The sequence below is a fragment of the Talpa occidentalis genome, unplaced genomic scaffold (genome assembly GCF_014898055.3).
Source record: "Talpa occidentalis isolate TD23 unplaced genomic scaffold, MPIMG_talOcc4v2.1, whole genome shotgun sequence".
Taxonomy (NCBI): domain Eukaryota; kingdom Metazoa; phylum Chordata; class Mammalia; order Eulipotyphla; family Talpidae; genus Talpa; species Talpa occidentalis.
The window spans coordinates 141514820-141541938 of record NW_026555331.1 but is presented as its reverse complement, the minus strand read 5'-3'; the positions used below and the strand labels follow the sequence as shown (position 1 = coordinate 141541938).

Here is a 27119-nt window from a genome sequence, read left to right as displayed (position 1 = left end):
CTTGGGGCTACATAAACATACCATGGAGCCAGAGATGACTTAATGCCCAGGTCACTGGTGTGCTGCCACTCTACCTGGGGAGTCCCACTGGTAGCTTCAACCCTGCTCTTCAACATGTCCCCCACTCCCATCACAGCGCTCCTTCAGGGTCAGGGAGCCCTAAAGGGTCACAAGAAGTTCTCCCTGAGATGCAGAGTAATTTCTACCCTGCACAAGTGTCACCAAGAGTCTAAGATCATTCACTTACCAAATATTTTCATTTTGCTCTGCCCTATTTCCCAAAGCAGAAACGTTATTCTTTATTAGACAGGAATTGATACACTAAAGCCTAGAGGGAAAAAAACCCAGAATATCTTCCATGTATTAATTTGAAATCTGACAATATGAAACTAATTTTACAACTCAAAAAGTATCAGGTCTAGGCTCATACATATATTTCAATCTAATAATTTCATGAAAGTTTGAACCACCCAGGTGCTTTTCGTAAAACATTGTGGTCCTTAGAGAAACCTACATACTTAATTGCAAGGGAAACCAGAAATAATAATTTTTAAGAGAATATAGTCCATGGATGTGATGTGAAACCACAAACATGTGAGCCTAATCCTGTAGGGTCACAAAAAATTATGTTAAATATAATCTTGATAGCATCATCCACTCAACCTGTTTATAGCATAACACCAGTCACTGCAAGAGACATAAGTAGAGGATAACTAAGGCTGTTCTTCACCCAAAGTGGAATGTGATGGGAGAAACGGAGTGAGGGACAGAGGAGGGAGAGTAAAGAAAATCCATTCAATCCACTGGATTCAAGGCACAGAGTCCGAGTGACGGTTTTGAGAAGTCTTGGGGGATCTGTAAGCAAAACAGGGCCCTGATCCCAGCTTCACTGGAGAAGAGGAAGAAGACAGAAGACGTCTGTGGCTCCCTGTGGCTCAGCTTTACCGCTGATTGAAGGCCTCAGGGCTATTGACAGTTGGTGCTTAAGACACAACTTCCCAAGAAAGCTTCATCCCAGGGCAAGGCCAAGTGCCTGGAGCAAGCATGGTTTTTCCCCTCTCACGCCTCAGTCTGTAGCTAATCAACAGTGATCAAATCAGGTCATCAAAAATGCCATTCTTAAAGTCAGTTAGCTGAGTATTGATCAGACCCATTCAGGTGCCCCTTCTCCCTCAGGAAACCCAATACCTATGACGCAGACTCGGCATGCTCTCCCCATCAAAGACAGGATGCCGTCTACCTCCACTCTCCCTTCATTACCGCCAGGGTTATTGCATGTTTTTATTTAATAAACCTTCATCAGCTCAAATGAAGGGTTGTTATTAGTTGAGCTAACAGCCAAATGATAATGCTCCAGAGAGATATCAGCGCTTGTTGGTGCATTAACAAAGAGAGGAGAAGGGCTGAGGTCAAGCATGTGTCAATGTAAATGAGGCAATATTAGGTACTAACAGCTTAATGCAATAGACTGCCTGGGAGATAATGGAATTTACAGGATAAAGCAAATGAGATGAAGTTATTGATAAGTGAAAGAAGGGAGGGGGTGCTGTGAAATAAAGTGCAGTCAAAGGAAAGGAATTTACTTGTGAATTTCTTCTTTAAAGTATCTTCAAATCTATCTTAGAAAACAAAACTCCAAAGATCAAATGTGGCTTCCAGCTTCATCAACGAACTCATTCTTTTACTGCTATGAAACAGTTGTTCTAAAAGCATGCCAATTTTTTAAGCTATTCTTCAGCTTTAGGATTTCTTTTTTTGTTGTTTGTTTTGGTGTTTTTAAACACCTGGGCTTTCTACCAAAAAGGATTCCCTACTTTACTGAAGCAAAAGTCATCTTTTGTTTTCCTCTTGTGAATAGGGGCGGCCAGGTCTTCTAAGCTATTCCATCAGCCAAAGCCTAACAGAATGAAAAGTCTCAAGAAATGAAATACAGAATTTTCTATATTAAGGGACCTTGAGAGGTTATCAAGGCTGAGGTCCTGCCCCAATTTTTGCAGATTAAAAAAGATGAGGCCCAGAAATGAATTTTTCTTAACCTTCATTTTTCTTATAAATTACAAAACTTATACATACTTAGTCCAGAAAATTTGAAAAACACAGAAATTGAAAAAGATGGCACATTTTCTCACTGATGACATGATATACAGCATTTTAGCCTGACTCCCTTCATTTTTCCATGCAAAGTTTTATAAAATACCTTTATTTTAAATGTGTCTTTTCATTTGGCAATATATTGGTACTATCCATCACTAAATATAACACTTTTAGTGTTTTTGTACTAATCCATAATATGAAAATTTCACAAATGACTTAAACCAATATTCTACACTTAATTGCTATTATTTTATTTTCATCATTCTTACTGTGTTAATTATCCTTGTATAGATAATTGTGACCACTGAACAATTAAAATTCTTAATTATGTCCTTAAGGGACCTTTCCTTAACACTCTACATTAAAATTCTAAGTCTGAAGTTATACATACATTTAGGGCTTCAAATGCATAATGCCAAATTAAGAGCCTATTTGCTCTAAATTGGACTTACAAGAGATGAAATTAAACTACCTAACACCGTATGAGAAAGGTAAAAAAAACTGCTTACAGAAAAGTTCAGAGGGAAAAAAATCCCTCTTTGTTCCTAAACTTACAATCCCTTCAATTCCTCATTCCCATCAATGCACCATAAAGACATCAAGGTTTCTACTCCAAAGAAAAGAGGAGAATACTAGGAAAGACATGAGCACCTAACAAGTGATAGGAGTCACTTTGCTTTATCATCTCATTTGTTATTCCAGAACCAGAAAAAGTTATAGAACAACTCTCCTCTTAAGAGTTGGCAAAAGGTCTTTGAGTATCACTTCAGGCTCACACTTAAATCACGACCATTTCATCCCCACTCTACAAGAGTCCCAAATCCATAACAAATGTTCAGCACTTATACAGCTCTTTACCTACAGGAACTATTAAAATCCCACAAAGGAATGTGAGAGGAATGTGGCTCTTCTCATTTGAAGAGCTAGACACCCATGAGTAATTAGTACTGGGGTGAACCTCAGAGAAAAGACTTCTCTAAAAAGCTCCTCCTGTTTTGTAAGATGAAGTAAATGCCTCTGCATTCTGAGGCCATGATCAAGTTGAAATAGAGGGCTCCCATCAACGGAAATTGTCCTCTGCTGCAATTGACACATATAAAGTGTCTCCAACTGGCCATAGACTGGCCACTCAAAAACCTGATCATGCAAGTCCACAGGTGAAGCTGACACCAGAAATACAATGTCAAAAAGGACTTTTACATTATTCTAAACCTGAGAGATCATCCCTCCTACAGACTAAAGTGTATGCACACACAGTTTATTTAATTAAAACAACATGTGTGCATCTGGGATGAAAGCACCGTAACAGAATCATTTTTTCAGTGTAAACTAGCCCAAAACTACTGCTTTTTCTTTCTGCCTAGCACTGGGTGACAATGACATCTTACACCATCTTACACCATTTTGCATGTTCATATTGCCCTATATTTACAAAGTACTTTACCCATATAATTTTTCATTCTTATCCTCACAACTATTCTATAATGCAGACCGAGGAGTACTTGCATATCCACTCTACTGAAGAGGATACTAACAATCAGAAAGAACTGAACTGGTGAGTTGTTGAGTCAGGTGTAGAATTAAGAGTGTTGGGTTTTTTAATCCATTTTTGTTTGCGCTATACCACACCGTACCTAACCACCACTTGTCAATAAAAAATTTGCCCCAATTTCAATCCATTAAATTCCTGCAATAGGTGAGATAAAAATCCATAGCAAAGATGGAGGAAACAGAACCAAGATGACAGCTCTGGAGATTTGCAAGTCAGTCCAAACCCAGAGAGCATCAAAAGGAACCATGAAGAAAAACACACAAAACAAGGAGTTCAGGCTATCAAATCAGAGTAAAAGGCTATCAAATCAGCTCTATTCCAAAAGTGCAACAGAGGGCAGCAACAAGGCAATTTCAGACAAACAACATTTTTACACAAATGTGATCATCACCATGTGTTGTCTAACATAAATACTTGGTTTCTAACTTCTTAGAGCTGGTGGTAAATGAAGTCAAGGGCAATTAGTTTTGCTCCATTCATTTTGCACTATATCAATGGTTTCAAATTTGACCTTCAAGTCACCTGGAGAATATCAAAAAGTACTAAAGCTAGTGAGCCACCTGTAAAGATTTCAATTCACTAGGTCTGAGATATGACCTGGGCTTTAGAATTCTTGAAGGATCCCCTAATGAGCAGACAAGTATGGAAATCACTGCCCTACAGCCTAGTGAGCCAGTTAGAAATTGCTGAAGCTTCTAAGGTTTAGGGCAATAAACAGAATTTCTATTTGCTTTAAAATGAGAGATAAATGAAGAGCAGATAAAGGAGCACAAGATAAGCCCTGTGCTAATAGTGTGGGTTTTAGAAACCCCAGTCTTCAAAAAAACAAATATAAAAAGGGCCTTGAACAGCAGGAAAATAGTTGCTACAAAACCCTGCACTTTTTAATAACTATTCTCAGCTTTCCCTAAGTCTTTTTGGAAAGATCAGACAAGGGTGGTTGAGGGAATGAAGGGGTCCCAAAGGCAGCCACAGCTACAGCTGACCACTAGACCATCCTATTTAAATTGCAAAACATGCCCATGCCCTCTTTCTTGTTGTTAATGATCATGTAAGAAACTGTGTTCATCATCTGTCTCTCCCAACTAGTAAGATCCTTCAAGGTCAAGGCCTCATTCACAAATACATCTATCAACAACAAAAGTTATCAACAATGGCATCACATTTATTTGTCCAGTTATCAAAACATGTGCCAGATTCTTCCCAATCATTTATTAGTACAGAACACTGGCATCTGTCTTTCAAATCAATGTTCCCCACAAGAGGTGGGTTTTAATGGTGACTGTTTCAATATTGATAACAGATATTTTTTATCATGTAGAGAATTCTATATGGAGTATTGAAACATTTTTGCAGAGTCACTGAACCACATCCTAAGTCCAATAAGTTCACCAGAATGTTCCAGCTCCTGGTTATTTATAGACTTTGCACCTCCATACCATTCTCAGAGTCATGATGAGAAAAAAACAGTCCCATGAGAGCTCAGAAACTCTCAATCCAAAACAAGAGATGTGTAATTTGGTTCCATTATGCTTCCTTGTACATGAATCATTTGATAGTGGATGCATGATCCACCCCTTCCCTGCCCATAAGGGGGAGAAAACAAGAACGAGTCTATTTACTAATGGCAAGAGTTTTACTGGCACAAATAGGAGCATCCTCATTGGTCCCTGGCCCCACCATCTAAGCACTGACAGAAAGAAGTAGCTTAACATGAAGTACTCTTAACACTAAAGCCAACAAATTTATAAGCATCCTCCTTCAGCTTATATCTAACTATAACACCTAATAGATTAACACATAAAGTCACCTAAGTATAAATTTTGCATCAAGTTGATCTTGGACAAATTACACTGCTTATAGTTACAGTGGGTGCCCTACGAACATAGCTTGGTGCAAGCTTAGTAAGTAATTGCTGACAGAGAATATGAAAATTGTCCAAGCTAAGTCCTAAAAATAGGGCATAGAACAGTGGGGTCTGCATCATTCATTTATGAGTATATGCGCAAACAAGACTTGTTTTCTGAGAACAGTACTATAGGGATTCCTTTGACTGTGTAAATTATGAACTTGTCTTTCATTTAGGTACATGTACCTGTTGGGCCATGAAGAAAAGGGATACAAAAAGCTTACCTTGGCCAGCTCTATCTATACCTCTCACCAGTCCAAACAAGCCCAACTACACCTAGTTTGTGAATTTTAACATGGAAACAATTACCAGATTCTTTCCTACAGCATCCGTGAAAATAAATTATAAATAACAATTCTAAGCACGCATTATGTATATTGCACATACTTTACACACACAGTTTTGTATCTCATTGAATCCCTTCAACCACCCTGAGGGATATATATTATTAACTCCAACTTTCAGCAAGTTCAAATTAAATTATTAGCCCCAAGTCATCCAACGAGTAAAAGGCAAAGCTGGGATTCAAGCACAGTCCACCTGCCCCCCGCCAGATCCACCCTGACATTCCCACACAACCTTGAATAGTGCCCAGCAGCTACAAAGGATCAAGTCTAAACTGCAAATAATACAGACATGCTTAGAAAACCATGCAATTCAATAGCTGCTTACTTTGTCTCTCCCACATTTTCAGAGTGAAATAATTCTACCCTACCCTTCTCTGAGCAAAGCACTCTGGGATCCTCTGGGATGATGGCAGCTACAAAAATATAAGTTATTATTACAATTATCATAATAATCCTTATCTGACTATACAACTACGGATTCTTTTTTAAAAGGCATATAAATAAAAAAAAATAGACAAAATGATTAAGAGACATTCAAAATCTCTACAATCTCAGGAAGACTCAGAAATGAAAAAATTATTTTAGTCACAAGCCTTGTGACTGTCAGCTAAAGTGCTTCCAAACTGCTTGCACTGGCTTGGTTCCCACTGATTGAATGCAATTATGAATTGACTTCTATGGGCTGATAAATCAGAACTAGTGTAAGTGGTTTTCAGAGCTCATCTGTGCAATTTAAGTTTGATGCAGACTTCCACAAAAATTTTCCTTTAAAAAAAAGTTCATGAAGATATTAACTATCATGAAATACCTTCCTGGTTAGTTCATGCCATTGGGAAGAAGCTGCTATTCTTATATTAATAATTCTCCCCTGAATTAATCAGTCATTGTACATTAGAACCAGCAGCTGGAGTGTTTTGAGTGATAATGAAACCTGTAACAAGGAATCTTCAGCCGTCTTTTCAAGACAATAAGGGAATTAAAATTTCAATTTAAATGCAGAGGTTTGAAACACGCTTCACTGGCAAAATTACTTCAATTAATGTGAGTGGAATACAAAGGACAGACTGCAGAAATGTGATGCAGCAACCAGAAATTATGTCATTAATGTGCTTGCATCAACCCTGCACAATGACTGCAAAGGTCTAATTTAAACCGTACATATCACAAAGCTACAGGCTACAATATTAATCAACTCTCTGATTTCAAAGTGATGGATCCAGGCTTCTTGTTGGGATCACTTTGACTTTTCATAAGCTAACCACAGCTGTTTACCTTGTAGAAGGAAACAAAAGGGCATGCCTATTTGCAGACATTCCCTGTCTTGACAATTTAATTATTTTATGCAATACTTGGGTTATCACATCAAAACAAGAAATAAATATCCCATCTAGACGCCAATGCCATAGCTATCAGGCCAGTCTGATGGTGAAGTAGGAATTGCAGGAGCTGGCAAGAGCCCATGGGTCACCACTGATTTATTTACTCTGGATTTATTAACCTGAATAGGGATTAAATTACTGGGCATCTACACCTGTCTTAAAATGGAAATGCAAAATCTTTTGATAAACAAATCCAAGAAAATCAGAGGGTTTGAAACACTAGATTGTTCTAGCTTCACTTTCCTCTGCTGTCTTTTAGCAAAGATTTCCATTTGGACCCTCGAGATACCTTAAGTAGATTTTACTTCTAACAGCACAAAGCCATGGGGAAAGGAAATAGGATTATTTTTTCATATGAAGTTCAATAAAGAGCAATTATAGACCTTACTCTTCAACTCTCATATACAAAAGGCCAAGCTGAAGAGTATCTCCAAATTTTAAGGGCACCTTAATCCTACCTCCATGAAATCTTCATTTTACAGGAGGACATGCCAACTCCCCATATCATGCAAAGCAACCACTTCATCTATAAAGTGGGCAAAATACAACAAATCTTTCTCACAGGATTGTTGAAAGATTAAATGCATTAGCGACTGTAACATACTTTAAAAGAGCACCAACTCATAGTAAATGCTCAGTACATATTAGCTATATAATAATTATTGCTTTAGTAATTAACTTAAATATTGCAAAAATGAAGGTTTAAAACTAGAGAACCCTTCCACTTAAAAATAAAAACACTGAGTCAGAGCAGAAAAATCAGACCAGAATGCCTGGGTAGGATTGTTTTTCTCTTCACTTAGGGGCAGGGAAGTCTTGCAGTCAGTTATCCACTAGGCTAATGTTCTGTGAACTCTGCGTATGAATGCACTGTCCTAGGTAGAGGACAGACAAAAGTAAAATATCGCCCCTACCTTCAATGACCTGCCACACAAACTAAAGCAATTATAAGATAATGAAATAAATGTAGCTTATTGGAATATAGAGAAACCATGTACTCAAGTATTCTTATCACAATAATACAATTTTTTTTTAAATGACAGCACCTAGCCACTAGGAAGATTTAAAGCATTATAATGAAATTTAAGACAGGTCTTAAAGAATAAATCATCATTTTTCCAAGCAGACAGATTGGGATTAGGTCCAGGGAACTATATGGTCAATTTAAAAAGAAAAACCTATATAGGACCCCTATATATCAGCAACAAATAATTACAAATTATAGTTAATAAAGAACTACTTTTCTAAAGGAACCAAAATGATACCCAGAAATAAACAAAGTACATGTGGTATCTCTAAGGAACATATTACTAAGCAGCATTATGAAGGAGATAAATGAAGGTTGCAAATAACGAGACAGATGCTGTTCGCTGAAAGACTCAATATCACAAGGATGAAGTTACCTTAAATTTCATCAAAACCCCACCACACTTTTTGTGGAACTTGACAAGTTGATACTGAAACACATATGCAAGAGTAAAAGACCAAGAATAGCACAAACAATTCTGAGTGGCAATATCTTCACCTGTCCTCAAGATACATTATGATAATAATTAAAACAGCATGGTTTGGTGCAGATCAGATGAGACTAAGTGAACAAAATAAAGAGCTCAGAAATAGACCAAGCCATGCCTATGCAAAACTGGGTATGTGATGAAAATGGCATTATAAGTTGGTAGAAGATGGATTCAATAAATGGTCTAAGCCAAAACACTACATCGAAGATAAAATCAGATGACTATATATTAAAATAGACTAAATAAATGGGAAAAAAACGTCTGCATGACACTAGAATAGGAAATATTTAAAATAAAAATGATATAAAAGAAAATATTGAGAAACTTCTTTGCATTAAATTATAAAGCTTTATAATTAAAGATACCAAATATCTTTTAAACAATTTTAAAAGATATGGGACCAACTGGGAGAAAATATTTACAATTCATCTGGATCAGTATCCAGAATATATAAAGAACATCAACTAGCAAAAAGGAACTTCTGGATATCATACACTCACCCATTCTTTGAGGTGAATACTTTTCCTAGCCCTCCTATGAACCCCTGCACCCCTCCAACCCACAAAACTACATAGTTTTCATAATAAATGATGATCATAGCTCCCAAGTGACATAATTTAGGTCCCAGGCCTACATTTTTAAATGAGGAAAAAGATGATTTTCCTGTACAAAGCTGGCAAGAGGTAAGCTACAGGCTACTCCTTTCCTCCCAGTACCCAAACTCTGCCTACATGTGGCACAGTCTACAGCACAATACATATGGGCAGAGAGAATAGAGTTGGCATTTCACATGCACTCCCATCCTTTCAGAAGATTGGCAACATGAGTCAAGCGATTCTTTTTAACTAAGTTTCTGGAACTTGCAACCGAGACTTTCAAGCATTATTTAATGAGATACTAAAGAAAAATCCCTATTTTAATATGAGTATTACTTAAAAGCAGGTCCACTCCCAAGAACCTGATTCAAATAGATGTGTATATGCTACACAAAAATGTAGAAGCTTTTCTATTCTGATCGCCAAATCAATAATTTAGCACTTAAATGCATTCCTAATGCATAAGCAATAAAGCTGAAAGATGCCTAACATTTTTGTCTGATACCCTATGGTCATTAGTGGTGAACAACTAAAGACGCTGAAAACGACCAATTCTATTGCCACCCCAAGACCATCACTAACCTCCTTGACTTCAGAAATGGACTATCCTTTCCTGTCACATAATCAGGTTTTAATATGTGACAGAATTTCATAGCACCTCCTGGTCACCAAATTTCCTTCAGAGCTTCTATTGATAACAAAATTCTTCTTGAAAGTCTGAATGAATTAGAACTTCTTAAATAACCTGTTTCCCCTACCAATTCCTCTCAGTGTTTTTTCCAGTGCTGCAATCCACCCAATTGGTGAAACAAAAATCAGAGGCCTTCGCCTTTTATGGAAAAGAAAATTCAAATATACTTCACCCATCTAAGATAAGAATGGGTAAAAGAAGAGAACTGGAAATATATATATATATATATAGTCCATCTCCTATTCATTCAGCCACCTGCATATGAGGAAATGGGGGTGTTTGTGTGGCAGGGGGAGACAGTCAGAGGCACTGAGAAAATTAGTGTTTAGAGTGCAAGATGTGTACTTTCATTTTTTATTCAGATTCTTGATGCTGAGCCACATGCACCACCAAGTGTAATCACTGACTCTTTATTTCTAATTTTCTGAATATCCAAAAATAGACACAATAGGCTAAGATAGAGGCTAATGGCTAGGCTATAGAATTGTCTTGCTGGACAGAAGTTAATCCAGAATCATTCTCACAAAATTATTTTCTCATTAATTTAAAGGAAAAAGTAAGTGCTATCATAAATATTCCTTCAAAAAAATTGTGGTACATCAGCTTTATAGACTCCTAAAGTTCTCTCTCATGCAAGTTTCATATTTAAAAAGGGATTATTAATTTTCTTCATCTGAGGCTTAAAAAACACCTCCCTTTACCATTCCAACATGCTTTAGGTACCGGTTTCTTCCATTAGACTTCCTGCCATTGTTCCAAAGATAGACAATACATAAATAATAATCGTCTATCATGTCAAACACTGTGTTTAGGAAGAGAACCAGCCAGATTTCACCTGCAAGGGCTGGTGAATCACAAAAAAGGTCACTTATGACTTGTTACATGAATTACAGATTGCAGAGAGAACAACAGTGTTTTCCATCTTAGCAGAAATGGGCACTGGTGCAGCCTGTTCTGTTACCAGCATGTCGGTGGCATTGAGATAGTGCTTGCTGGCCATGCACTGCTCCAGCTTCTGAGGCACTTGCTTGATATTCTCGATTTCATCCAGCAGGTTCAAGACATGCTTATGTTCAATTCCTTCAATCCACAGTTTGCGAAGCTCATCCCGTTTGCAGTGCAAGAGCATCTTGCATGAGAGCAGATTTTCTTTTACCTAGAACACAACAATACTGGGTCAGTCCAAAGTCTTACCAGCCTAAAACCCTAACCTGGCTAGTATTCCTCATGGGTACTCCTGTATCAAACAGTTGCCAAGTTCCACTCCCACCTACTCCCCTTGGCTGGTCAGCTTGCAAAATTCTAAGCCCTGTTCTGACACTGACTCACTTGGGTGCATCGAGATTTTCTCTCCTGTGAAATGAGAAAACTACTTGTCACCTGCCTTTGAGTAAATCGAAAAATAAAAAAATTACTTAGGTGATAAAGCACTTTAAAAATACGAAGTATCACCCTCGTGTTAACATATCTAAGTGAGTGACTGATGTAAGCCTTTATTCTTTCCCCAACTCTCCATGTGTATTTACTATTCAGCTGATAGGTCCCTAGGTCCATTTTGCTAGGTCTAGAACTTCAGCTGAAGTTCATAATCAAGGAACAGGGCATTCAACTCTACTAGTTAAAAGGAAACTAAGCTCATTTGTCCAGGCACATTCAGAGAGAATCTTGAAATAAAAGGAGTAAGGACATACCAATCATTTTTTGCCTTGTATTCTGAATTTACCCACCAAATAAATCCCAAGCATTCTCATAAATCTGCATTGGATAGTGACCAACAGAGGTGCAGTTTGACAAAATAAAAGAGGATCACCAAGGGGTAACCACAATGCACATGAATATATTTTCATTTTCTACCCAAATTAAAACTTTTCATCGTTTACAACATGGCAAAATAAAAAAAATCATGGCTTATCAGAATTTACAGAATGACTTCCACATACTTGACAACCCTAATACGTATTTTTAGTTAAATTAGCATTTAATCATTGCAGTTTTGCTTGAGGTAAAGTGTATGACAGAATATATCTCACATGTAGCATGTGATGGGTTTTAATACGTACGTACACCTGTGTGATCCAAACCTTTCTCAATACATAGGTCATTCCATCATCCTAAGTCTACCATGTGTCTGACAATTGAAATTTTGAGGGATGCTTCTCCAAGATTTGGCATGATGGTGTACCTACTCAATGATGCTGCCCATCTGGTGATTACAACTAAATTTCAACATTTTCCCAACCAACAAAAAATATGAAGATAGAATGCTAAGATTATAAGGTTTCCTGAGAAAACATATCACCTAATCCTACAACTTTAACTCAATACCTAACTTATTCTTTTATGAACTCTCCAATGTAAAAAGAGCCCTCCAAAGTAAAAAAAAGGGGACTGTAATCTCTTTTGATAAGCATAGAGAATTATGATTAGTTTTTGGAGGTCAGACACCACTAAAAAGCTGTTGGAGATGATCCATGTTACCACTTTGCTTTCCTGATAAGTGAACAAAGCAATAGCAGAAGAATTGTCTTAGCATAAAACAACAAGAAACAGATCACAGAGGAATAAATAGCAAATAAGAGATGGCAACAAAACTTTGGAAGCTGGCAAGAAGATGGATGGAGGATCATTTAATTACACAGCAGAAAGATCCGAGAATGTTAGGTCTGGAGTGGAGTTTGCTAACACTGAAAAGCTAGCATGTAGTATACTGTATGCAGAAAAGGGTTGAAACTTTCTCCCAGGATTATTTTGAGACAGAGATCTTCATCAAACCACACAGACAGGTAATTCCCTCCCACCAAGATTAGTCAAGTAGGTGGTTTATGATCTGAAGAAACCAAATCAGAAAGATCTGAACCAGGAAATGCCAGCTAGAACTGAGGGGAGGGGAGGGTGTGAGGTAGAGGGCAGAAAACAGAAGGATGAGGTCAAAGGTGCCTATCAAACAGGTAAGATCCTCAGTCCCCCCTGGGTGCTCAGCTGTATTCCATGGTTAGGCTCCAATAAAACTCTGCTTGACTTTCAATCCCAACACAGGAAACTTACTGTTTTCTGAGGAAAAGTGAATAATTGAAAAGACCTATAGATCGTGACATTTGAGTTTCACAAAGGAAATTGTTGGGTCCCTGCCCAAATCAACACCAGAGAAGTCCCATACCAGCTTCTGCATTTCCAGTCAACTTTGAAGTACTCACTCTTACACACAAATAGTTAGCCAGTGGTGAGCAGACAGCCAAGGAAAGCCTGAAACACAAAGATAGGCATCAAAACAAAGAGAAAAAAGTACTAGAGATGAGAAAGAAAACAAATTATACAGAAAACATATTTTTACAAAGTTGTAACATCCTCAGGAAAAAGGAGAGAAGACATTACATCAATGAAACAAGAACAGGATGCTATTAAAAAAAACTCATGAAAACCAATTGTTGGAAATTAAAAATATAATTTTAAAAATCCAATAAAAATATTAGATGACATAAAACACTCCAAAAAACAACACATAGGAAAACAGGACATAAAGGAAAATGAGGGCATTAGTCTAAGAGGTCCCATACTTGCCACATAGGAGGGAAAATGAAAATGAGTAACTGAAAATTCCCAGAGCAAAAGACATGAATTTTCAGACTGAAAGGCACACCAGCTGTTCCAGATAATGAAGTGAAAAAAGACCCAAGCCCAGACACCTTATCCTGATATGTAAGAACACATGGTATAAAGAGAGAATCTTTAAAGCTTTCAAAAGAAAAGAAAAAAAGACCAGGGTTTATATGGAGAATTGTGATTCAGAATGCATCAGACTTTTCTCAACTGCAACCCTAAAAGCTTCAAGACAAAGGAAAAACATCTGCAAAATCCTAAGACAGAATTATTTCCCAGCAAATCTATCAATCAAGTGTGAGGAAAGAATACAGACATTTCAGACTTACAAGTTCTCAAAACATAAACCTTATATATGTATCATCTCTGAAGTGACTGAAGAACATGCTCCATCGACACAAGATAAACAGAGGAGACACACAGGATCCAGAAGGGGGGAAATGGAAGCAGAAGGAAGGCAACAAGTTTATTCCATCACTAAAGACAATAAAATTGCACAAGCAATAATAAAATGCTGGGTGGCTCAGATGTAAATGCTTATGTACTTAATAATAAAATAGGCACTATCTACTTAACCAAGAAATAAGAAATAAGTATATAGAGAGGATGACAAAATGGAGGAAAGAGGGGCAAAGAGAAAGACCAAATCCTCCTCTATAATGTCTAAGACAGAAAATTCAAGACTAGTATAAGCACATTACTTACAATGATATATCTGGAAAAAAATAAATAAAAATGCCTCTGAAGTATAAGAATTAGGCCTGGGGTGGATAAGGTAGAGATGTACTTGCTTTTAATCAGCATCTGTGATTTTATTTGATATTTTAAACACATTTTAAAACTCAGATGTTGGTGGAGTTTTAAGTCTTTGGATTAGGAACTCCAGCTACCAAACTCATTCCAGCTATTAAATTCGTTTTAATACAAATTTTAGTTTTAATCTCTTAGGATCTGATTTCTGATATTCTACTCATATACCACCTTGGGTCTATAATTCTCAGCCTTCCCCTCTATATGTAATGGTTACTATGGAAACAGTGAAAAATAAATTTTATGTCACACAACACCCAACTAGGCTCTTTATCAAGAGCAGGGAATGAACTTACCAAGTGTAAGTATAGCTTGGCAAACTTTTCTGATTAGAAAAAGGTCATTATGGCATTTCACTCTAGGATATAGACCACGTAGTCAGCTCACTACTCAGTTGTGCTATGTGAGGGAAAAATGAAATGGAAAATAGAATTTGTTCGGGGGGTAGAGGGGTAGGAGAAAACAATATCAGCCTGTGTGGAAAAGCAACATCACCAAAATTATTCCCTAAACTAAGTTAACTAAGCTGCAGACCTAAGAAGCTTTAAGAACATTTAATACTAAATTGCCCCGAGGAGTCAGCTTTTTTATTAGCAAGTCACCCTAATGAAGAAATGTTAGTTTAAAACTTGGAGGACAGGGGAGAGGGGAAAGAAATACTAGTCAGCAATAGAAGGGAAGAAATATGAAGAATCTCAAGAACATGTTGAGCAAAAGGCAGTAGAGTAAAAATCTGTAGGGATAGAACTCCAGTCATTTGTTCTTGGAGCAGGAAGTGGGGTGCAGGAGGAGCTAACTGCAAAGAGACAGTAGGGAAACCTCTGGGGTGATGGTTCCACGCTCCAGGATATCTGGACACATTTGCCAAAACTCACTGAACTGCACTCCAAGTGTGTTGCATTTTACTGCATGTAAATTACAGTTCAACCAACTTGATTTTTTTCTAAATAGGAAGAGGAGACACATGGGTATGCCCCCATCAATGAATGATAACATCTAATGTAAGAAAGGTACAAATTACACCTAAAGATTGATTTCTCAAAGGCCTGTTCTAGTTTTACAAATATGGTGACTGTGTTTTAATTCGATCCTATCTATTTATCAGAGTAATTTAGATTGAAATTTTTCCTGGTTCTCCCTTAAATAAATCCTTGAAGAGTCAAGCTGTTCAAATCATGACATCAACACCCAAGTTTAGAAATCCTTCCTCAAACACAAGCTTCCTTTGCTTCCTTGGAATTCCAGTAACTTCAGTTCCTAATCACCTGTTCAGCGATAACAAGAATTTCAGTTTCAGGACACAAGAGCTGCAAGTCATTGTCTTATGAGAAAATAAGGAAAACAGCGTCCCAGAGTTTTTTGTGAATAGAAACATAAGATGATACAGACAGCAGAGAAAAAACAATTTGCAGCCCTGCCTCGGGAAAGATAAAGAAGGAAAGCTTACTGTGTCCTCATATTGTGCAGCATGAGTGAGAGAAGGAACAGGGCTATGTGGAAGAGGGGGGTGGCTACAGGGGGGGTGGATACAGGCGCAGGGTGTGTGGCCATACCTTGGAAGGTATAAAATCAGCAAAGCACTGAATCTGCATAATATAAACAGGGTGGAGGATGTCTTTAGTGTGTATTATTATGAGCACAGTCAATGTACAAGCACTCGCTGAAGCTGTACACTAGAATTATCCTGTAAAGTTCCCCAAAAGCAAAGGATGTATATGAGAGTATAAGTCAACAAATTATTCTTAATTCTAAAAGCACAAAATAATCGTACTATCTTTTTTTGGTAGAATCTACATATAAGCATTTTCTTGGCCAGTCTCCTGAGGAAAGTGTCCAAATCATTTTTTTTTTTTTTTTTTTTTTTTTGGCCCATAGAGTCTTAGGGAAAACACTGCTATTCTGTTGAGAAGCCCTTTACTTCTACAGGGGATTTGGAAATTACCCGCAAACATTTATTCCCCATGCTTTTTCCCCCTCACCCCTTCTTGTAAGCTCCTATTCTAAGGTCTAAGAGCATCTGAGAGGCTCCACCAAGCCCTTCCAAAGATAAAACTTTCCTTTGTGTGTCTCAGAATCTGAAGACAGTACACAAACACAGACACAGTTCAACTTAATGGGAAGATTACCTCATAATTGTTTGGACTGCATTAATGCACTCCAGGTTACCGCTGAGATTTTAAATTGCGGTACCTCATTATTGCCCACTGTTTAGCGTGTCCATTTCTAGACTTATTCCCCTTTCTCATGCCAGCAGCTAGGATTTTTTCCATCCTAAATTTGGGCTATAAATAACATCCTACCCAAATCATGTTTTTCTACTGTGACTTTTTTCACATTAATTAAGGTTATTCTTCATTCTAACTTTCAGGGTATACTTTCATATAAAAGTAACAGAATTATTTCAGTTAAATGTCAAGTGACGAATGTTTAAGTTCTAACAACATCACTTGAATAATCACGCATAGGTATTTCCAATCATAGTCAAGAAAAATGAGTTGAGAGCTTGATCCAGCCCCAAGAGGGCAGCCAAAAATGGGGTAAAAAAGTAGTGTTCGTGCACACATAACAGAGACAAGTAGCTGTTTTCCCACCAGTCTACCTGCTCTTCTCATAAGACACACTACTTTGCATTTCTAAAGAAGCCGGATGTCATCGAATCCACCTAGTAGAACATGGAGGGAACACTCATTCAATTACCAGCAAGCATCACCCACACTGCTCAAGTCTCCAATTTGTATCCGCTCACATGCACATATTTTGGTGGTGCTGCTATGTTAGTCATTATTGGGGACACTGATAGAACCTATGAATTCTGGAGTTTTCTAATGTAATTATCTCATTTTGCTCAATTTTATAGGGTATTCAACAACAGGATTACCTGTTTTCTACTTTATTATCTGCATTACTTGACCTAATTAAGCATATGGAGTATTTCATTTGCACAAACTTTTTAAACTAGAACAAATTCCAATGGACTTGACTGATACAATAAAATCTGAACCATCTGAGCAGAGAATCAAATCCATCTGCCAACTCATGAGTATCCATAAGAACATAGATGCAACCAACAAAACATAAGTCCATATTGGAAAAAAAATATCAAAATGGGCAGCATAAACATTCTGTGGTCTCAAACTGAAAAGGTGATGAAGAATGAATGTGAATATCTTCACTTGCCTTGGTCCCCGTACAAATCAATTTCTCAGTGTAAAAGAGTGGCGATGCTGAAATGTACGTCACATCACGTCACTCCTGTGCACATAACCTCACACTGGCTCCCGTCACCCCAGGGCTGAAAGTCCTGACAGTGATCAGGGCCCTCCCAGACCCGGCCCATCTACCACACTCACCCACCAGCTCTCACAACTCTCTCCCACTTCCTATTTTGCTTCACCCTATAAATGCCCTCACTGCTTCCCCCAAATTCCAACCATGTTCCTGCTTCAGGATCAGTTTGCATCTGCTGTTCCTTCTTCCTGAGGTACTCTTCCTGACTAGCCCTCAACCCTCGCAGGTGGTTGGCTTGAATGTAGCCTCAGTGATACTTCTCTGACCAATCTATTTTAAACAATTATTCCCTATCCTCCCTTGTTTCTATTTTTTTTGGGGGGGGAGGGAGCGGGGGTGCACACATCTTATTACCATCTGTTATACCACATTTTACTTATTACTTTCTTATCTGGTTCCCTTGTCTAGAACGTAAACTGAAATGTTAACACTATGAGGGCAGGAACTTTGATCTATTTCACTTACTTCTAGATCCCAGAGCCTAGAGCAATACTCAGCACAAGACAAATACTTAATACACAAACTAAATCAATATTGTGAAATATTGTTTACTTGTTTTTCTGTCTCCTCCCATTTGCCCTTATGCTCCATGAAGACAGGCACTGCTGGTTTCCAAGTGTTCTAGTCCAGTATCTAAAACAGGCATATAGCTGGCAACAAATATTTGTTGAATGAAGTCTCATTTTTTTTTTGTTTTGTTTTTTTTTTTTTTTTTGGCAGAGAGCAGAAAGAACATTTCGATTCTGATCTATACATTCTCAACATTTTGCTTGGCTCTGAAATAATGCAGCTGAGTGATGATTGGATCATCCCCATTTTTCCTTTAAAAATATATATATACCTATATTTTGTATATAATCCAAATTGCAATTAAAAACCAAAAATGGCAGGGAAAGATTAGTGAGGAAATATCTGTTTCCTTGGTGATAAGAAATGGACTTTCGGGCTACGTGATTGTCAAATTACACAATGAAAACAAATTCGCTTTTGTTTTGTCCCAACATTTTTCTTCTCCAATCAATTATTAAAGACGTCTTTGAAAAATGTTAGCCCTTTCTTCTCTTCCCAATATGGAATCTAATTCAAAACACAGTATTATGTGACATTTACTTTCTTGACAACTGTCTGATATCATGAATACGATTTTTTTGCAGGTTTTTGTTATCTTTTGCTCAAAACTCTGGTACACTCAAAAATGAGCATGGTGCAAAGACTATGGCTACTCAAACAAAATTGAATAACCAGGATGAAATGCACTCCCACACCATCAGGCCCTCTTTGTTTGGCCAAAGACACTATCGATATAGAGTGATAGGAGCCTAGGCAGTGACCACGGAGTGCTTCCCTTGAGATTAGGACAAAGTCCTTTCGGTCAAGCAAACTAATCAGAAAACACAAATACCAAACGGTCTTTCACTCTCACCGTGATTGCCCAAGGCAAAGCCAGAAGGTCAGCAGCTCTATACATTCATTTTCCAACCTCTCTTGAGCTTAATATATTGGGTCAAAATGGACGACAGTTTACCTTAAACCTACAGCCACTGATCTACAGCATTACCTAGTTTCATAGGTAAACCCAGAGGATGAACTAGCTGTTTGTAAAAGCTAAGAACTACAGTATTCCCTTCAAAAATGCCCAGTTAATTTTAATATGTAAACAGGTCAGCACTTTGCTCCAATAAAGGTTAAGAGCTTACTCATTCTGGAACTCGACTCTTAGAGGCTGAAGTTTCTATCAATAGCATTCTTAGAAGTGATTTATCTGCTAAAATATCAAAATATAAGGTCTAGAACACAGGAAAGAAAACACCCAAGAATGGCATAGCACAGCGATGCAGGGGGATGCAAACGGTGCAGGGGGGAGTCCCCTGACCATGACCTAGCACAAAGCAGTGCATTTCAAAGGGTCTGGGCAGCCTGAAGTCCAGAGGGAGGGACCAAGCACCAGGCTCCAGACTTCTCACCCCACCCTCCCTAAATGTTTGCTGTGTTGAAGTTCTATAAAATTTCATAGGGGGGGATGGGCCTCCCTGGTGGTGCAAGGGGTTAAGACACAACCTAAGAAGCTCTCCGCAGCCACTGCAGCACGAGTTCGATCCCCTGGCCAGCCAGAGAGCAACCGACATGGTGCAGCAGACCTCTCCTGACTCACCCGCTGCTCCCCTCAGCACTGTACTTCGGTCAATCTGCCTGTCCTGTAACCCACTCAGTCTCTGGTGAATCCTCTCACCCTCCACCTCTGGCCTGTACCCCAGCTCTTGTATGCATGAATAAATAAGTCTTTTAAAAAAAATTTCATTGGGGGGCAGGGGAGGCGCAGAGAAAATTACTGCTTTAAAAATGCCTGAAAACCAGCAGCAGGACTTTAGAGTCAGGGAGACCGGAGTTGGAATTATAAATATGACAAGTGAGGAACAGGTGTCAGCACACCTAGCAAAGATGCTCCATGAGTGGTGGCAACTACTGTCATTTATCAAAGAGGAGAGCTAAGATATTAAAGAAGTGACCCTCAAAAGGCACAGCAAGGACCACGTAACCATGAGGTGACAGTGCAGAGCCGTACTTGCTCAGTTCATCCCCTGGTCAAATCTGAAAATACTGTTAGGAGCTACTTGATCCTTTAGGCACAGAAGACATGGTACCCAGGAACCAAGGGCTTTTCAAGGCCCTACCACAGGACACAACAGGGAGAGATGGAGGGACGTGTGGGAAGGGAGGGGGGAAGGGGCAGAAGGAGGAAGAGGGAAGTAACAAAGAGAAAAGAAACAGCCCCAACATATGAAAAAAAATGACAAACTAAAAACACATGCTTGCCACTACTCAAGAATGGTGTTTAAAAATTTCCATATTCAGGGCCTCCCTAGTGGTGCAAGGGGTTAAGCACCGCAACATGAAGCAATCCGCAGCCTCTGCAGCACGAGTTCGATCCTCGGCCAGCCAGGGAGCAACCCACATGGCTCAGCAGACCTCTCCTGTCTTGCCTGATGCTCCCCTCAGCAGTGTATTTCAGTCAGTCTGCCTGTTCTGTTCCCCATTCTGTCTCTGGTGAATCTTCTCACCCCCCGCACCTCTGGCCTGTGCCCTAGCTCTTGTATGCATAAATAAATAAATCTAAAAAAAATTTCCATATTCAAATATTTCTTTTGCTACTTCAATTATTTGTGAGTTAGGTTTTCTTCACAAAAATTTCCAAGAGTAGATAATGTTTGCAGAGAAACATTCTTCAAAACATTCTTTAAAACATTCTTCAAATTAGGTGCCACACTCAAAGTTAGTATGTCTACAACTGAAAAATATTCACTTCTACAGCAACACACGCATAACGTGAGCACATCGAACATGTTTACTGCACTACACAGGAGCCTCTGCATCGAGAGGCCCTGGAGCTTAAAGGAGAGCTACTCTTGGGCATGGATTCCTTCCATTTTCCCTCAAGTTGAAGCCATCTCTGTGTCATTTCACTCTCTCACTCTGAGGTAATCACAGAAGCCCAGGCGAAGACCTTGGGGGGGAAGAAGGAGCCCAGAATGCCCTCAGTGGTGCTCTCCAGCGAGGCTTTGCAGACACCTGCAAAATTTCTCAAAGTGCCTTCATGCCTCACTCATTGAGGCCATTAGCCACGTCCATGGCTGCTGTCCAAGCTGTGCCACCTGGACTAATGGATGCCTCTGGTTGCCAGCTGAAAGGCAGGGGGCTCACCTGCTTGATCTTATTCCGGGAGTTGGTGATGCGCTCTGTGATGCTCTGGTACGTGCGAATGGCTGTCGTCAGCTCCGTGTAGTGCTGCACAATCAGCTCATCCAAGTCGCGGTCACATTTCTCATAGGCCTCTTCAAGGCGGCCCTTCTCATTCTCTCTGTCTTCGACATCATCACTGGTTGACAGAGTCCTGAGAAAGACAATACATCAAGTTGGAGCAAACTTAAGAGCAAAAAGTAAAAGATAAGTTGACATGGAGCAACTCTGGATCAGTCTAACTAGAAAACAAAACAAGCTACTCGCAGAAAATACAAAGGCCCCTTCACAGTAAATTCCAGCAGCCCAGTTGAGTGGATTGGCTGATTGCCTATGCAAGAAGGCTTCCCCTGAATCAATTTGAATCAGGCAACAGGTGGGCATGGATTTCACACACATCTGGGCAAGCCTTGTTTGACCGAATCCTACTAACTCCTAGTAATTCAATGCCCCTTACAGTGGGCAGTGACAGGTCTGGTCAGGACATGAGGACTTTTAAAAGTTTTCCTGCAAGATGATGATCAAGAAGTAGGTCCTTTTCCCCAACACTCGATATTGCTACACAAAGCTGAGCTACTCTTACAACTCTGGAAGGGAAAACCAGGAGGCAACCCCAACTGCGGAAGGCAAAGTAGCCTACCCCAAGGCAGCCTTACCCCAGGGCTCCTGGTTAGGGGAGATGATAAAATAGTCCTTGTTTAAGTCATTGTCAGTTGATCTTTTGAACACATCTAAGAGCATATAGTTGATCAGATTACTGTGACACTAAGAAACTACCTTCCAAATAGCTCATTTGAATGACCTGAATTTGGTCCAGAGCTCCCAGCAGCCTGAAAATAAGGTCATAGCAGCTCTAAAATCTGTTCAAAACAGGCAATAACATAAGCTATTTTACAAAGCAGGCCCAGAATTTACTATTCTTCCAACAGCACTCACAAGAGTGATATGAATCAACAATAAGCAGGGAATGAGATAGATACACTTATTAAAAATCTTTCAATAACTTAGTTTGATACAGGGACCACAGATCTTTGTTTCTGCTATTATCACCCTTGGATAATTTTTTTTTAATTTAGTGTTATAATCAGTAACAAAGAAACCCTTTCCTCTTATCTGTTGACTGTGGTAATTTAGAGTTTCATTAAATTCCCTCAGATTTGTCAGCTTATACATTCAGTCGAGTTTATTTCATTTATCCTTTTTAATTTAGGGAGGGGGGTTTTTCAGGCTCGCCATGATGGATGCCATCAATTACAAGTCCATCATTAGAAATGCTTTCAGAGATGGTCCGTCACCAAATCAATCACATATCCACTCCCAGACACTCACAGGCACAATACTGTACGACAGTCATCTCCAAACTGTCATTTAAGGCCAAAGATCTTCATTCATGAGCTACATAATATATAATTTTTTTTTCCTGTTGAAAGGGAAATTCAGCAGGTTAGTCTTTGACTTCAATCTAACCTTCAGAAAGAATTTTGTAAATGTGGTAGGGATGCAATGAAACCAAGGCCAGCATAAAGGGGGATGGGCAGAAATGTAATGAAGAAAAAGGTACCACCTCCATGGGCTGTGGGGTACACGCAGGAAAGCAACACAAGTAGCCCAGACTAGAAACAAGACCTTCACCTTGCCAGGCCCCGTGTCCTCTGTCAACTGCTGACCCCATGCCAGACCGCCCCCACATCAGTGTTTGACTAATAAATTAGCGTGGAGAACTTAGAGGGAATTTGGTTTCAGAAACAAAGCTGCCATGGGCCTCCCCTGGTGGCGCAGCGGTTGAGCACTGGGCTGCGAGGCTGCCCGCAGTCTCTGCAGCACCGGTTCGGGCCGCCAGCGAGAGTCCCACCAAAAAAAAAAAAAAAAAAAAAACCTGCCAGGATTACTTGCAACATTTGGGTCCAGAGTAGTTTAGCCAACCTCCCTGTTGTTTCCATGATACATAACTTTGCTCTTTAAATCTGAAACCCTCCAAGCTGTTAATCTAAAACAAAGTATAATCAGAAAATGCCTACAATGTATCAACCATCCCAAAGGGGAAAAGTTGCTAGATATTTAACTCTATTATTTCCCTTCGCAACAGCACACAGACACAGAATTCTCAGAGCTACCCTGAATCTGTTTACCATCTTCCCTAAGCCCGGTTCCTCTCCAGCACCACCATTTGTGGAAGGAAATATGCCAAACCATTCAGTGTGTGCATGAACTAGCAGAACTGTCATTAAGGTAAATGTCAGGCCCAGGGAGGACAGGTTCTCAGCTATCAGCTGTCAGTGTGACACAAGAGTGTGAGGAGTTGTTTAGGAAAAGAAAGGGTTACTAAAATTAAGGTTCGGGAGTCATTTGGATTAATGGGCGATTTTTAGTTCCTGTTTTCATTATTAGAGAAAATATTTATAAAAAAGACAGCTTGTGCCAGGTTTGCCCCATTTGAAATCCATCCTCTTGATGTTAACTGGGCGGAATGACATTTTGCCTTTAGTCAAAAAGACATTAGAGAACTCTGAAAGTACAAAACCATTAAAAGTGCTTTTTTTTCTAATTAGAGCAAAGGCAGGCTGCAAGAATAAAAATAATAATAGCTGCTAATATTTAGAGAGGCTTACTCGCTGCCAGGAACCAGCTGTGATTGCACACTTTCTAGAATGTATGTGTAATCCTCCTAACAGCCCTTTGGAGTGAGCCTTATGATCTCCCCTCCCTTTTTACAGATGTTAGCAGCTGAGACTTGAAGACAGTAAATTAATTCACATCACCTCACAGGATGAAAGGCAGGGATAGTATAGGGATTCAAACCCCAGGTCAGCCCATTTCCAGAGTGTGCTCCCAAATGCTAGAGCTAGTAGGGCTTCTTGGTCAAACTGCCTGCATTAGGACTGCGACTCTACTGTCCAAGTGATTATTCATGGTGCCTCGACTTTGCTCATTTCTAAAATGGAGAGAATAAGCATCCCTTTCTTATAGAGTTGCTGGTAAGAATTCAGTGAGGCCTGGCAGACCATTAGCCCTCAATAAATGGGGGTAGACTTTTCTAGCTTCCGTGCTCACAGCTACAGCAGCAGTAATAACCCAAGCAGTAAAAGCCAGCGCATTTCCCCACGAGGTCACAGAAAGGACTCTTTTTGGAGATACAGATTCAAATTCCATCACCCCAAACACTAAATCATTTGGCACCGAGCATGAGGTTTGACCTCTCTCTCACGTCACGCCTCCGGATTGTCCACCACTGAAGACTCTGAGATGTTATCGACTAACAAACGAACCAGTTAGCACACCCTGGCTTTACCGATGCCAGTGGAGACACAAGACTCTGGGTTCAGAGGCTAAGGACTGGATTACTCACAGCACATCAAGTAGCACGAGCGCCAGTATATTTGTATCACACCCCATAACCCTCAAGCCTTGTAGAGGTTAATAAGCAAATGGGTCCAAATGGACGCCTCGCGTCACTGGAGAAGCCCTGAGCTTAGACAACGGAATGCTTGACATTAGGCAGGAAACAAGCTGTCCTCTGCTCTGCAGGTAGAGATGTTCTCCATCTTCCAAAGTTGTTTGCTAAACAAATGTCCTTGAGAGAGTCTAAAATAATGGGTCCACGGTGCTCAGCTCAAGAAAGCAACACCCCCAAGGGAAATGAGCACCCAATGATAATGAAACTTAATGTATTGGGTTCCATCAAGGATGGTATGGTGTAAGCAATAGCACCAAATATCCATTTCCAACCTCTGTTTGCTTTTCTGCATAATTATACCAGAAATACAATGTCTCATCGAATAAACATTTGCAAAATGAGTAAGATCACAAAAGCAGGCTCATTCTAGTAAGTTCCCATGCATGCTACCAAAACCCAGCATATTTTAATGTGGGATTATTTTACTTTAAGCCCATTCCTTGAGCTGATAGAGTAGAAGAGAACACTGTCATCTATCTCACCCCACCAGCCAGGTCAGGAACCTGTCCCTCGCCTTCTAAGCCTCTGGGAGATGAAATGCTCACTTGCTCACAAAGCAACTCATTGCAATTTTGAACAGCTCTACTTGTTACAAACCCTTTCATTAAAATAAAATTAGCCTCTGTATAATTTCTAGTTCCTAGTTCCACCGTTTTCAGTAATTCAAAATAGTCTATTCCCACTTCCATAAAATTTCTCTTGAAATGGTAAAGAACTCTCAATACTTCTTTCTTAGGTTAAACACATCCAATTTTTCCCAACTATTTCTTCTACAACAAGGCATCTACAGCCCACAACTCATTACTTTCTTCTGAAATTCCCACAAAAAGGGCCAGCACTTACCTTACTATGTGCCTGATAGCCACCTAAGTGGTTTACACATACTAATTCATTTACTCCTGACAACAACCCTAAGAGGCTGGAACCATTATTATCCCTCTTTCTACAGATGAAGACACCAGGTTGTTTTCCTGGCACAGTTTTCAAACATTTGGGAGAGTCAAATCTCAAAACTGGGCAGTCTGGATCTTAAAAGCCTTCCTTAACCTGCCTCTCGAGATGTGGTACTGAACACAACACACCCCTAATATGGTATAAGTATGCCAAATAGAAGAGGTTTTACATCTCATAACAGGGCACTGTATTCTAATCATCCATATTTTAGTATCACATTTTTATAAATATTGAACCCAAAAATTATTCGCGATCCCTTTAACAGTAAGTCATTGACAAATAACTGAGAAGCCAGTTCTCACTCATCCTCTACTGAGAAATTTTAAAACTAAGACTAAATGTAGAACTTTACATGCATCCCTGTGCCCTAACTGGGGAGGCGGGGAGGGTGTGGAAAGGAAGGCGGGGGAGAAGGTGAAAATGAGACATAGTGTATCAATTACTGTATATTATCTGCCAGACATATAATATTGTGGTATTTAGCACACATAATCTAAAGTAATCCCAAAAACAGTCTGGTGTGATAGTAGCAACACCTGTTTCACAAGTAAGGAAGCAGAGGAAGACAGTAAAGTAACTTGCATGCATGCACAGAGCCAGCCACATCAGAACTGGAATTACAGTCAAGTTAATTTGGTTTTAACCCCAAAGCCCATGCCCTTTCCAATATACATGTTACGAGGCCTCGCAGGTGGCGCAAGGGGTTAAGCCCAGCACTATAAAGCAATCCGCAGCCACTGCAGCATGAGTTCATCCCCGGCCAGGGAGCAACCCACATGGCGCAGCAGACCTCTCCTGTTTCACCTGCTGCTCCCCTCAGCAATGTATTTCAGTCAGTATGCCTGTTCTGCTCCCCACTCCATCTCTGGTGAATCCTCTCACCTCCTGCACCTCTGGCCTGTACCCCAGTTCTTATATGCATAAATAAAAAATAAATCTTTAAAAATATATATACATGTTATGAAATCTTACTTTTCAAGCCTTTAGGAGCAGGAGGACAGCACCAGAAATCAAGCTGTAACTAATAAGAGAAGGAAAGCTAGAGATGAAGCGGAAGAGCATGAAGCATGAAGCAAGAGCATGAAGCAGTGTTCTTAACAGTAATAGTCTTGAATCTGAACAAGGTTTAAAAAGCATGAGCTAAAATACACGAGTGGGGGACAAAGGTTTGATGTTGCCACCCTCAGATGCATTCA

At 39.4% G+C, this 27119-nt stretch overlaps 1 protein-coding gene across 1 annotated transcript in view; it reads right to left on the bottom strand.

Moving 5' to 3' along the window:
- EXOC4 (exocyst complex component 4) overlaps nt 1-27119 on the bottom strand; it is a 668442-nt gene that overhangs the window by 626264 nt on the left and 15059 nt on the right. Inside the window, exons 2-3 of the mRNA XM_037513395.2 lie at nt 21480-21669; nt 11047-11241 (exon numbers count right to left, since the gene is read on the bottom strand). Coding sequence (XP_037369292.2) covers nt 11047-11241; nt 21480-21669 — 385 coding nt within the window. The remainder of the gene's footprint in view (nt 1-11046; nt 11242-21479; nt 21670-27119) is intronic.